This window comes from Embiotoca jacksoni, unplaced genomic scaffold, assembly GCF_022577435.1.
Source record: "Embiotoca jacksoni isolate LCO1_2020_lvr unplaced genomic scaffold, fEmbJac1.0.p SCAF_27, whole genome shotgun sequence".
Classification (NCBI taxonomy): Eukaryota; Metazoa; Chordata; class Actinopteri; family Embiotocidae; genus Embiotoca; species Embiotoca jacksoni.
Genome location: NW_027185378.1, coordinates 3,179,787 through 3,194,140, shown reverse-complemented (window position 1 = coordinate 3,194,140; position 14,354 = coordinate 3,179,787). Strand labels below are relative to the sequence as shown.

The 14,354-nt window shown below is 39.5% G+C and overlaps 1 protein-coding gene across 1 annotated transcript; it reads right to left on the bottom strand.

Moving 5' to 3' along the window:
- Window positions 1-2,483: 2,483 nt before the first annotated feature.
- Window positions 2,484-12,664, bottom strand: LOC138204910 (protein AHNAK2-like). Its single transcript, XM_069160453.1, has 5 exons — window positions 12,317-12,664; window positions 5,288-5,337; window positions 4,168-4,278; window positions 2,641-2,754; window positions 2,484-2,513 (listed from the first exon to the last, which is right to left on the bottom strand). Exons 1-5 carry the CDS (start codon window positions 12,369-12,371, stop codon window positions 2,484-2,486), a joined length of 360 nt encoding a protein of 119 aa, XP_069016554.1. The 5' UTR covers window positions 12,372-12,664.
- Window positions 12,665-14,354: the final 1,690 nt, after the last annotated feature.

Sequence of the window (14,354 nt, the reverse complement as noted above, 5' to 3'; positions counted from 1 at the left end):
TCGATTTGAGGTATTTTGACATCACAATCAATCTGCCCCTTGCCTTTCATTTCAGTTTTCTTTACTTCTTGGAGGGATGTTGTCTCCGAGATATTTTGCTGTGGCAAGTTAATTCCAATGTCAGGGATTCTCATGTCAGGTTTTGCAATCCCAAAGCTAGCCATTGATATCTTTGCTTTCTTGGATTTCTTATCTGACTCTTTTGTAGCTCCAGACTCACATTGCAATATGATCCTCTCTGTGCGTTGTGTTTTAGCAGTTTCTTGTGCCTGAAGAAGACTTTCTTTTCCAGGTATTGTAATATCTTCTCTTTTAAAGACCCCAGCCTTTATCTCCTTGTTGCTCGGTTTTGGCTCACTTTTGTGTTCCTTTTGAGTTTTTTTCATACCTGCTTTTGTCTCAATTAAAAGTTCCTCTGAAGTGAAATCAGCAGGTGTGATCTTTGGTTGTTTAATTGTAGTTTTAGAGATTTCTGGAGAGGCTGTTATGTCAAACCTCATGAAGTGTGCCTCATGTTTTGTTCTGGTATCTGCAACTTTAGTCGGCGTTTTCACGGATATTCTTTGTGCATTTGCATCTATCACAGTAATTTCTTCGGGGATAGGCACCCCAGATGTATCAACCTTTGGCAGCTTAAATCCAGGCAATTTTGAAACGGCCTCTTTCACACTGTCAACATCGATTGACAGTTGTACAGTTTCAGCTTGAATGTCTTCATATTCTCTGGTAAAAACAGCTTTAGGCTCTTTTCTTCCTTTGGCTGTGGTCCTCATAGACATGTCCTCCATACCTGGAATCTCAATGTCTTCACGTTTGGGAAGTTGTGCTCTGGAAACGCTGCTTTTTGACAGCCTCTCATAAAGATCTTCTTTGACTTCTGCACCCTCAGTGGTGAACTGCTCAATTTTAGTTGTGCGTTCTTCAACAGTAACATTCAGTTTTTGTATAGTTTCCTCAGTAGCAATGTCACCGAAGCCTATTTTAGGCAGTTTAAATGTTGGCTCTTGCTTTTGTTTCTCTTTCTGTTTAATGTTCTTTCCTTTCTTTGTTCTGTCTTCACCTTTCTGTGGAGATTTTTGTAAAAGTGAAACATCAGATATATTAAGTTCCACCTGTGGTACACCCATTTCCACGTGTGTTGTCGTTGATTTGGCTGAGGTTTGTCTTGAACTCTCAATGCTGACAATTTGGGTATTGGCATCAAGTGCAGGTTTTGTGTGTGACTCAAAGCTTGGGATGATGTCAGATTTTTCTGTTTCAGCTTGATCTGCTATTTCAACACTTGCCCCCAGTGTTTTCAACCTTTTTGGTGAAGATTTCGCTTTTCCATCTTTCTTGTGCGATTTATCCTTCCCCAAAATTTTGATTTTTAATTCAGACTTTTCTTTCTTCTTTTTCTTCCCATCAGGGGACTTGGTACCAGAGGGACTTCCCTGATCTGCCAGTGCCATGGTTAGATCTGTTGTTTTCAAAGTGCTAGCTATGCTGATGAGTTCCACTCCGTGTTGAACAGTTTGAGCTTCTGTCAGTGTTTGATTGTTTTGTTCGAGTCCTAAGTTACCCGATACTTTCAGAACCTCTGTCACATAGACTTGTGGTTTTGCTCCTGAAGGGCTTTCAAGGCACTCAGGTGAAAGCAAATCGAATTCTTGTGTCTGTTGAGTGTCACTGCTGATCTGGCCAGTCGGTGCGTCTGTGTCCTGCTCTTCTGATGAACTTATGCGGCCTCTTTTTTTCAGAACAGAGAGCTTTAGTTTATGCTTCTTCTTGCCTTTGAGAGCATCCTGAGATTTTATAGGTGACTCTGTGTCACTTGTTGTCGGGCTAAGCTCAAGCTTTCTCTGCTCATCAGCCTCTGAGGAACTGTGAGACCTTGTAAAACGGGATTTTCGTCCTTTTCCAAAAGAGGGAAACTTGGGCCACGAAATACGGGCATCGCCGCGTCTTTTGGTTTTTCCTTGCTCCCTCATCTGTGGAGTGTAGATCCCTTCCTCCTGTTGAGCAACAGAAATGTTAAAAAGTTAGTTTTAGCCCCCAAGACCGCCTATCTCAAAGAGTCTGAAAAGCTTTGACCACTTGAAAATAGTTACATGAATAACATCGGATTCGATGTTGTGTTCGGTTTCTTCGATGTCTGACTTGCGTTTCAAGCAAAGCTTCAATTTGTAAGCTTGAGCGTGCTCAAGAATCTGAACGGCATCCTCGTATGAGACGTTGTCAAAATACACTGTGGCACTCAGAATCTGATCACCTGCGTGAACGAGAGAAAAGTATTTTAGAAGTATTTAGATGAGATGACCTTCAGTCAATGGAACTGAATTTTATAAGTAATAAAGTAGAAAGAAAACAAACTGCCAGCTTACCTTCTTTCAGTTTCAAACTTTTTGAAGCAGGTGACTCTGGCACCACTTCTTTAATGAAGATCCCCTCTTTCCCTCCTCCACCATAAATGAGACCCTCCGCACATCCATCTTTGGCCGTTTTCACAATGACCTCAGACTCAGGGCTGTGAACTTCCTGCCGACACATCGAAATAGAAAACAAAGTCCGTTTACCTTTAGCACTACTATTCTCTGCTGCAGCACCGCCTGAAGGGATTCACGGACACAGTACAGAGTGGAGAAGGTGGGAATATCTCACCTTCAGTTTACTCATCTTTGAAGTCGAGCGCTTTTCAAACATGGACCCAAGCCCAGACTTTTTCGTTTTCTTTCCACTCCCACTTTTGTGGTGTGGGTCATGCTCTGCTTCACACTAAAAGAAAAATAGAAAATATTTGAAATCTGACTAAGTACGTTCATACAGGGGAGTAGCAGAGTAGCAACATTATGCATCCCAGACCACACTGTTGACAGGAGACAGCAACACAAGCCGGGATAAGCTTACAGCGGGAAATTGCTGATAAACTGTACAATCAAAATCCTAATTTGTGTACTTTTATATATTTATTTATTTTTCCTTGAAGGCGTTTTGTTTCTTTTTTGCTCATAAAAAGTGATTATGATTAAAATCCACTGCTCTGTCTTCAAAGCCAGGAACACACATTTGTCAAGGGATGTCAATATTTACAGCCAGAAACCTATCTCGGTCCAAAATCTAAATAAATTCGTATTGGATCAAGATTGGTTATAGAGAGAGTGTCAAGGGGGAAATAAATGGATGGAGGAGGATAATTTAATAAACTTGGCCTTAATATGAGTGCATCAAGTAAAATGAGGGAACAAATTCCAAAATTTATGGAGCAATTTGTCAAAACAATTCCCCCAAGTATTTAGCAGGCTTTGTACAACAACAACAACAAGCAATAAAATGTTTTATTTCTGTAGCTACTTTGAGGTTGTGAAGAAAGAAAAAGAGACAACAGAACCTCCTATCAAAAACTAATTTCTTTCAAAGTGGCAACCAAACAGAAACACACCCAGCTTTATGACATGTGTTTGTCAACCCCACTGTGTGCTGTGGGGCTGTTCAGTGTCAGCATTTACAACTTACAACAATAAGAGATGATGGTAATTGTCTCCAGTGGGAGAGGCCCATAATAAAGTCACTAATTAAACATCTAATAAAACTCAGCTTTGAGAATTTAAGAGTACATTTTCTCGTTTCAATTCAGTTTTATTTATATAGCGCCAAATCGTTTATATTCATAAACGTCTGTGATCACAGTCCAGTTATAGTCTTCCTCAGTTTCGCTATTTTGTTTCAGTCATTAAAGTGACTCTGCATACTTTCATGTTAGAACATGCACAGCTCTGTGTGGGTATAAATGAACCGAATACACCGGCTCACTTTTCTCGGGCCCACAAGCTTATTTTTTCTAACTTCATTTATCTACAGCCTGAACAAAATACGCTGCTGCATCACACACAGACCATTGAATGACTTGAATGACAGTGTGTACATGCAATGAAGTAACCAGGTTATAATTTGTTCTCCATGGTAACCTGATTTACAAAATGTCCCGTTTAAAAGGTTGAGGTGAGGGATTAAGAGAAAGCCAGTAATTTCTGCTGGAGAATCCTGATTTCTCGTTCATGTTTATATTGAAAGTTCACGTAATCAGGTTTTCTGATTTATTTCCCTAATCTCTCTCTTTTATTTATTTATTTTTTATCCCTGTGGCCTGGTTTGTTGTGTTAGTGTAACGTATTAGCGGTATGTTGGTACCTCTTTGTCACTGTCGGTGTATTTTTCACTTTCAGGATACTCCTCGACGGGGGACGATCCTTGTGGACGTGGTCTCTCTCCCTCCGTGAACTGAGGTGGCTCGTCACATGTCTGCGAGGACACAAGGTCAGTCAGTTCAAGGATATCAAATCAAAATTTCAGTCACTTTCAGTCAGGTAATTTTTCATGCCTGAACGGCATCTCCTCCTCTTCAACCACACAAAAAGAAATTGAAAACTCATGTCGCTGCGCCTGCAGTATGAACAACAAAGGTATGAAGAAAACTGGATCACAAATAGTGTGATAACACCTTGCTAAGCCAAAAGCAGCTCTCACCGGGTGTTTCATAATTGTCACATTAGTGGTGTGTTTCCAGGGATGGTAATGTTGGCGAGTCTGTCAGTCCAACACTTTGGTCGACAGAAAAATATCTAAAAAATAATTCCCTTAATATTCCCATAAACTTTTAACAGCCATTTTTCTGAGAGGATTAATTCCAATAACTCCAGTGATTCACTGAATTTCACTACAGCATGAACGTTTCAGTGCTATGGGGTTAAAACTAAAACAACATATTATACAAGGATATGATTGTATTATGTTAAACGTCAGCATTTTTCTGTAACATCTTTAATCTTGGCATTTTAATGATAACAGTGATAAAAGATAAATATCTATAGGGCATAAAATCCTAAAATTGTTACAAAACTTTGAGAAGCTGCTGCAGAAATCTTTGAAGTGAAACCTTTCAAATTTTAATTTAAAATCTATAATAACTCAAATGTACATTCATTGATCACAAAGGAAATGAAGCTTGTGTGTCAGCAAAGGTCATGAAAAAGGGTAATAAAACACAAACAGACAAACGGAATATAACATTTCTATAAATATTAATATAAACCATCTAATCAGATTCAAACAGTAGTGGAAAAACTACCGCTAACAATAACAACACATGCAGACAGGTGAAATTAAAGCTGAATATGAATACTTAAGATTGAAATAACTAATGCTGGTACACTGTTTTTCTGTCGGTTAAATTTAGACCTTTTAGTGACTGATGAAGAAGTCTAACTGAAAGACTTAAAACAAAACTTTTTGTTGCAGTAAAGTCACTCACTGAATCGTCCTGTGTAGCGGCCTCCGGTCCTCGCAGCCTTCGTCCAGCCCCTGTTCACAAAAAAAACCAAAGGATAACATAAAAACCAAAGTAACATCCGATAGGATGTCTGTGTTTTGAAGTAAAATGTAGAGCTTCTCTCTTCCACGCTCTGCTCCTAAAATGTTTGGCTGTTGACACGTAACTAAGCGGAAAATTTCATTTGGCAGCTGATCAAAGCTGCACATGTACAATTTAATGTTGTTAAAGCGTCTGCCAATTAATCACACTTATACATCCACAATCACAGCAAATAAGATGCATTCGACAAGATGATGTAATTAGTCTATATAATTGAAGCAAATTGCAGTGTAGAAACTACTCTATGTAAAGTTAGCTCAGACTTTTCTTGTCGTATGAACGAAATGAAGGCCGCAGAAACTGCCTGCGCAAAAACAGAAAGATGATGGTGTTTATCTGCGTTTGTATTCTCTCAGCAGTAAGCTGAGACTTCCACCCTGTCAGACTCCTGGCGGTTGTTTTGAGGCTCAGAGAGACACTGGAGCCAAGCGATGAGACTATTTAGAGTTCTTCCTGGCAATAATTCCCCCAGAGACCCGCTTGTCTCCTTCGTCTGTTAAGTGATCCACTGTATTGATCAGGAGATTAGACTTTATATTAGACTAACACGGTTGCCAAAAAGGGAAAATCTGACTCCAAATGAATGTGATGAATCAGATTATTATTATTATTATTATTACTATTATTATTATTATTATTATTATTATTATTATTATTACCTGCTCTGATTTGATTCTGTTTTAAACTACCCTTTTTTTTCAGTCCAATCTGAGACGTCCATTTCATCAGGATTCTTACTAAGGGATGTAGTTCCTTTTGTGTTCATACGTTTTGAATTAAAAAAGCAAACTTATAAATTGATAAATTAGTGTAAAATAAATTCTATAAAGAGGAGAAATAGGATTGCAAAATCCTGAATGATAAACGTTTCAACATTTTGTGTGCTTGAAGAGCCTCATTGGCTAATAAATTAATCTTCTCAGGAAGCCGTTGATCAAAAGATGTCAGTAGAAATTAGTGCTGAATAAATGTGGTCGCACGCTACATGGAGAATAAAATTATTTTCTTTGCAGATAAAATGTTTCTGGTCTTTGAGATAAGTCGTACAACTAAGATAGCAATCTTAGTGAAACTCAAATTAAGAAATTGAAGGGAAATAACACCCCCATTGTATGTTTGTATCACCGTTACATCACGGCCCTAAATTGGGGATGAAGAGGTTTGTTGAGTTCTTTCTCGCGAACAGCTGCCAAAGTATTTAGATTAATCACTGCGCAATTTTTACAACAAAAAAATAAAACACTATTGTGTGTTCTCGTCTTGTCCATAACGGGGAGCCAGTAAATAGCCAGATGTATTAGACAAAAACATGTGTTTGGGATTTAATAGGCATTTTGGGATATAGTAGCTACCTCATGTAGAGCTAAATTGTCTGTGAATTCATTTATAAACAAACTTTCTTCTGGCCATTCAGGCTTCATGCGGCAAAAAATAAAACTGCGGTTTCCTGTAAAACCTTGAAACATCGGTAAATTAGGAATTGGATTATTTAATAGTGCCGCAGTATGCACCATATAGTTTCTCAACTAACCGTCACACCTACACCCACCCACTGCCTTACAGTAATGTATGTCATGTGAAGAGCTCTTACAGCCTGCGTGAGTGCATTAGAGTTAAGGCAAAAGACCTGATGGTTTAAAAACCTCCCCACAGTGGCAGGGTGTGTTACAGCCTTCAAGACAGTTTAAGAACTATCAAATAACATTGCAACATTACAAATATAAAAGACAAAATGCGTCGTCATCATAGATTTACATTTCAAGGTCACAGAACATTTATCTGAAAAGATTTAACCTGTGAACTCAGTGAGAAAAAAACGCACCACAGTCTAGACGTGTTGTGAAACATAATGAACAGAAAAGTCGTCACAGCTACCTGCATTACCTCAACTTGTGAAGTGTAAGAACCCTTATCATGCAGTCATCAGCATCCCTCTCTTTCAGACCAAGTTTGACTCCCAAAAACATGTCAGAATATTAATTTTAATATTAATATTAATTCTGTGGAATCATAACAACCCACCTACCTGCTGCTGCTGCTGTTTGTTTTACTCCTAGAAGTAAACCGATGTGTTAGGAAGAAGTTGTCCAAACTGCCCTCAAGCACTCCTGGTGTGAATGTGTCTGCCAAAGTTGCTAAAGTGATTTATTCAGCCTCAGATGAACAAAGGAGGCGGGACACTTATGAGCTGCAGTCATACCTTTCCTTTCATTCCCAAAGTGAATTAAATGTTTTTCAAAGGTCCCCATGGTGACTTTGGTTTAGATAATTAACTCTTTACAACATACATCTTAAAATAACTTTACATTATACCTCTTATTAATTAATGCCACATCCCCTTCATTTTGGTTAATCCATATTATAAATTTGAGTTAGTACTTTTCGCAACTACTTTTTTTTAACAACAGCCATTAAAGCTATTTTATTCTCAGAACCCCTTAATTCACATGCTTTGGCTTTAAAACAAAACGGTATGTGAATACCTGTAATTTAATTATGTTAATTTACTTTTCAAAAATTAATTAGTAGCCTACTTTTGATTGCCACGTGGAATACAGTTTATAGTAATCAGTGAATTGTGATTTATTAGATTAACGAGGACCTTCCAATTAAAGAGCCATAAGCACGTAACACATTCAAAATCCCTTTAAAGTCCCATATTTTGACGATAAGCACATCTGTGTGCCACACAAATACTGTGAAAGGAAACGCAACAGTGTCATTTGGACATATTTTACCTAAGGAAAGCGTAGAATAGTTCACCTTTAATCACTAAAGCCTCTGTAGACAAATCTGAGTAGCTATGTCATTTTTGTGTCGGTCAGTTTATCTCCTACTTTGGTCAACAATGAAATGTAATTACTCAAATGGATGGATAGCATTGAAATTATTTATAGATACTCACTAATTATATTTTGACTAACAGATTAGATAATAGAAACGTGAAAACAGGAAGTAGTTCAACCTATCTAACCCCTAAAATCTTTTTCCCATATTCTATGCTTGTTTACGGCTGCACGTCTCCGTCTAATTGGAAATGACTGAAATAATTAGTTCTGATAAAGCTGGTATATATCAATATTCTGTTTGAGATGTGGAGTGAAAGTCTTCGGGAAGTCAAGCTGAACAGGAATTAGATAGATTGATTAAATTAGCCGGAGCGCCTGGGATCCCTGGAGGCTGACAAGTGTCACGTGCCATGTAATGGATCGTGGCGTCATTGTGTGCAGCGAGCCGTACGGGGGGTTGAAATGACTGTTTGATGTATTCCTCATGTTATTCATGCAGCCGGATGTCCAGTATTCCTGCCCCAACTACCGGCGCCGCACATGTAGAAAACTTCTTCCTCAAATATTAGTCCTGTGGGTGCTGTGGAGGCCTTGATAACAACTCTCACTTGTGACTAAAAATGTCAAAATAGAAATCACAGCGGAGGACCGTTTACTCGTTTGACTTGATACTGTAAATATTCATAAACCTGCAGCGGTATGTCCTAACGTGACTTTGATTTCTGTATTCGGCAGATATATAAGCACAAGAAGTAGATGCAGAATTTGTTTGCGGTGCAGATCCTGCAATGATTCATATTTCGGTGCAACTGCAGCTCTGGATTTGGGTGCGGCTCATCCCACAGGAAATGTGACAGGAAAGATGTTTCTTTAGAGGCTTATACCGTGTGGCGTGTTTCTGTTTTCAAACAACACTGATGTGGCCACGAAACCTCATTTGTACTAACACCTTGCAGTGACACTCAACATCTCATATGCCCACTTCTGTTGCCTCTACTTCCAATAATAAGATTTTAAAAACACAACTTAGAACAGTTAAAACACTTAGAAAACGAATTTGTACACTTGACTGAAAATCTAACTGTATTGTGTTAGTTACTTGTCCTCAGCTCCTCTCTTACATAATTACCTTCTGCTCAAGTTTGGGTTTTCTGTTTAAAAGCACCTGGAAGGCTCCCTGAAGCTCCCCCTCGTCACTAAACTAATATAAAGTAGTACAGTTCATTATTTGTGCTCTCGGATTCGGATTCTGCTAATTTTTTGCGCAACAGATAGACACGAGGCCCTTTCACTGGAAGGCTGTTTGCTTGGATCCAAATTATAATAGGATTTGAATGAAAGGTGGGAGGAGGGGCGGGGAGCGGGGGTGGGGGGGGAAGCAGAATTAGATTTTCTGCATGGGTTATATTAACATGGGACTGAGAAAAGCGCATGCTTTCAATCTACTCATCTGCTGCAAGCTTGCTGCAGATGTTTCATAATAGCTCTGGAATTTGCATCTTCATCTGCCCGTGTTCCCACAAACATACAATTATTAAAAAAAAAACTCAGACAAGGCACACGTTATATATAAAGTTGGCAACCCTCACCTATGAACTGTTTCCAAACACTTCTTAGTATTTGTTTGGACCCAGTGGCTCAGATTTGAACAGAATCATTTAAGTCGTTACGTGATTGAAGAGTTTATCAGGTCGAGTGCCGTCTTTTACTAAATGTAAGTTATGAAACCGATTAACGAAAGTTGTTTACTGAAAATAGCTTTTATCTCGAAAGCAGCCATATAAATAGATTCTGGGTAAACTGTGTTGTTGTTGTTGTTTTTTAAAACATAGTTCACGTTATGTTTGAGGATATATTTCAAGTAATTGTTATTATTCAAATAAAAATCTATATGCAAAATGATTAAATATGACAATGTAGAATTAATACACAAAACAGGAACCACCCCAGTTACATTTTTGTTGTTATTATCACATTTCTGGAACCAAAATTGGCCAAAACGATTGTCAAATATTGGTCAAACTATTGCCAGTTAATAAGAAACAAAGGAATGTCCCCCGGCTGATGCTCCAAACAACATACACGAATGCGCCTCCTTTCACTGAAGGAGTGACAGCAGCCGCACATACAAACTATTCAAGTGAGGTCAAATTGATTTCAGAGCAGGATTTGTTTCGACTGAGGCTGATGAGCCGTAATGGATCAGGATCCTTGGCTTTAAGGCTCCACAGTCAGATCAGCCTTCCCGTCTGGATCACTGCCCACTGTCTCTCTCGCTCTCTCTCTTTCTCTCTCTCGCTCTCTCTCTTTCTCTCTCTCTCTATCTATCTATCTCTCTCGGTCTCTCTCCCTCGCTTGCTCTCTCTCTGTCTCTCTATGTCTCACTGTCTCTCCCTCTATCTCTCTGTTCTCTGTCTCTCTCACTCTTTCTCTCGCTCTGTCTTTCTCTGTCTCTCTCTCTCTGTCTCTTGCTCTATCTTTCTCTGTCTCTCTCTGTCTCTCTGTGTCTCTCTCTGTGTCTCTCTGTCTCTCTCTGTCTCTCTCTGTCTCTCTCTCTCTCTCTCACACTTTCACATTCTCGTGCTCTCTCACTCTCTGTTTCTGACCTTGAGCATCGCCTGAAGCCTCTCAGAGCAACACAAACTCTCCACTTCTTGAGGCAGATTTAATTAAAAGTAGCAGCAGAGGTAAATGAGGAGATTTGTGGGAAATGTAAAGTGGCAACATAGAAACACTGGCAATCAACCTGAGCTCTCAACTCTTCATCAGCCAGCACAATATACATCAATATGTCTTTAATGTCCACTAATGACAAACAGTGTTATTGTCGAGATTCCTGAAAGATATTCAGCACAATTAAGCTGTTAAATTAGACACAAGCTGAATTCCGGTAATCATTTTCACTACTTTCTCTTGACCCTGAATCTATCATTTGTCATGCCAAGGTACATTATCTTTATTTATAGTGATAATCAATTTGTTGCTCGTGCACCAGGAAACATCCACTCAAAGCAAACAACAGAATGAATCATATATATAAATGTGTAAGATGAGTGAGATTTAAACTAACTACTTCCCACAAAATGATTTAAAACCAGTATTGTCTGAAAAAAAAAAACTTTTCACATGTTTTGCAGTTCGTGCTTTCATCATGAAGCATATCAACATCTCTTTTCTTTCACAGCAAGATAGCACGATTTGCAGCAATTTGCAATTATGTCTTCAATCTAATCAATAGCACACAAACTATATAACCATGAACTATGTACCCGCATACGTCATCAGACACAGATTATTTACATAGCAAGTAGATATGTTAAGGTAATGTAAGCAGATCATCAACATCCATTTTGATATATCCATAAAGAGAGAATTAATTTACCCCTGATAATCTTATTTATGTCTGATGCATTTCAAATTGTGAAAGAATCCGTGAGATGAAAGGGAGTGACCAGTGTGACCAGTTGGGTTGCATAAGTTTACGAGCTTTTCAGCATCTTAAACTGTCACAAATTTAGATCGTTTTTCGGTTGAAAAACTATCGAAAGGTTACAGGTAGTACCTCTTCTTTCTGTCACTTAAGGCCAGAAGCTTTAACGTTTAGATCTGTGTTTTGTTTTTGGGTTTTTTTGCCAGCATAGGTATTGCTAATTTTGGGAATAATTATGTTCCCACACTTCATTTGCATTTTTCATCTTTACCCCGAAGTTATAATGCTATATTTGCAATTCTGATTTCTGCTTTGCTGAATTGCCGCAGTAACCAGGTCTGTTTGCTTTTCAGCCTGCGCTTCAAACACACAGCTGGAAGGAAAGAGGAGCGGAGCGGAGCTGCCCTGACATCCTCCATGATGACGTCTTTAAACACCCCTCTGCAGACACACCCCAGCGCTCACTGCAGGTCAGCACCACAACTCAGCATCAGCACCACCCGCCTCACGCTCGCTCACCGCCTCCCCTCCGCATACCAGGTCTCATACACAACACACAGCCGTACTCTCTCCCACTGCACTACTGAACCCTGCTGCCGAGTTGGTGTATCGCTCAGAGGAAAAACAGCGCAGTCATAGAGAGGAGAAAAAAATAACAGAGCAGGGAGAGTAAAGAAAAGTGATGCCCACCCGTCCCTGAGGCAGCGTGCCAGTTGGGGAAGGCCAGGTGGAAGCAGTCGCACATGATGGCAGCGGTGGTGGAGGCGGCGACAGCAGAGACGAGGTCCCGGGCCGGGCAGGAAGAGGGGAAGGAGGGACGGACGGTGGTGGTGGAAGAGGAGGAGGAGGAGGAGGAGGAAGAGGGGGGTTAGGCAGGTGCTGCTGCTGCTGCTGCTTCTTCTTCCTCCTGCCTGGTCCTGGATCAGCCTGCGTGTGTCGGTCAGCCAGTCGCAGCACAGCGAGGGATGAGTTGCAGAAACAACCAGAGACAGGAGAGAGTCAGAGAGCGTCTCCGCTGCCGTCTCCGCACTAAGAGCTGTCCACCGAGTGAAGGAAACTCCCTCGCCTGCCCCGTAAACATGGACCTCCAGCGCTGCACACTAACTTAATTATGGGAGGAGCTGCCCCCCCTCCCCCCTCCCTCAACAAACGCCTGAGTTCTCGTTCTACTCCTCCTCCCCCTCCTCTTCCTCCTTCTTTCTCCCCTGGTCAGTCTCATTGATTGGCCTAATCTGACAAGGACGATCATGATGTCAGCTACTGGATGCAGCAGTGACCGAAGGGGGTAATAAAGTTTATTGACATGGAGCCATAACTTAATTTGATGCTGTGCACACTTTTTTTTTTTTTTAAAAACTCACTGAGGACAGTAAACTGTGGAAACTAATAACAACACGTTAGAGTGCAGCCGCAGCCCGTCGCGGTGGCCTGCCAGCATGTCGGGCTGATAAACTTTGATTTGGAGGTCAGATGAAGCAGACAGAGCAATCCGTTATTTAAGAGAATAATTTATCAAAGATAAATCCAATTTAGCGCATAAAGTCATATTTTGTTCCGGTAATATTCACTGTAGTCACACTTGAGTCATCTTACATACATTTACCGTGTCTGCAAAAAAAACTAGAAAGAAACTTTTACTTTGCATTCAAACAGCAAAGAACTGAAGTAACACTGGGTCAAAAGTTATAAAGTTGTAGAGGCAAATGCAGGACCACAGAACGAATCAACGCACAGGCAAAGCACCTGCTGAAGTTGTAAAATAAAATACAAAATACACTTGTTGTCTTATGGTTAAATATTGTATGGTTTTATTGTTTACTTTTGTACAGTGCATAGATTCAATTCATTCAGGGCTTGGCCGATTAATTGATTAACTAATCGGTTGATTCACAGAAAAATTATGGATAATAATGGATTAATTAATTAGAAGTCCACTAAACAAAACATTTTCTTATTCCAGCTTCTAAAACATTATTCTAAAATATTATATCAATGTAAATACAATGTATTATTTTGGATCCAGTGAAAGGAAACTTATTAGTGGCCATTTTCAACTTAATTAATACATAAATTAATAGATAAAATAACTGTTACTTGCAACCCAAAGCTTCCTACATTTCCCATATATTCTGTTGAGCCGCCACTAACCTATGTTAACATGGTATTTATGCCTTTTCTGTAATAATTTTTCTCTGTGTAATCTTTGAATTATGGTGGAAAGTATCAGGTCTAAAATAAACTCTGGGTTGTGGCTTCTGAGGGACTGGCGACACGATTTGCGTCGATCGCTGAGATATTTTCAGCTTTCAAACACTTTCAAGTGGACATGTGTGTTCATCTGAGAGGTTATCCAGTTTGGGATTTAACCAAAACCAGCTGCTTGAAAAAAAAAAATCACCTTCACATCTTACATCATTTCGTTTGAAAAAAAAAACATCTGCAGGTTTCTGAATAATAAAAACAATTCTTAGATTCATTTAGAACATATAATGGGGAGAAATCCAAGGTACATCAACACTAGTATTATTTATGGTCGTGTTGCACTGCTAATTATTCCCTTAACAGATTGGGACCAATTAGGAGCACGAGGTTGTTCCCTGAACATGTTAGTTCAAGTGAAAACAAGAATCTCTTCTGTCATTCAGCCATTACATATATATAGGACACAGGTTAAGAGCTTTTCAAAACTGGGCAATTAAGACACGGCGCAATCCGATAAAAAAAAAAT

What these genes read in the sequence shown, in the direction of transcription:
- LOC138204910 (XM_069160453.1), bottom strand. Translation starts at nt 12,371, where the DNA reads ATGTGCGACTGCTTCCACCTGGCCTTCCCCAACTGGCACGCTGCCTCA. An exon ending in GCACGCTGCCTCAGGGACGG is followed by an intron (nt 5,338 to 12,316) that starts GTGGGCATCACT and finishes TTTTGTGAACAG; the next exon opens with GGGCTGGACGAAGGCTGCGA. An exon ending in CCGCTACACAGGACGATTCA is followed by an intron (nt 4,279 to 5,287) that starts GTGAGTGACTTT and finishes GTGTCCTCGCAG; the next exon opens with ACATGTGACGAGCCACCTCA.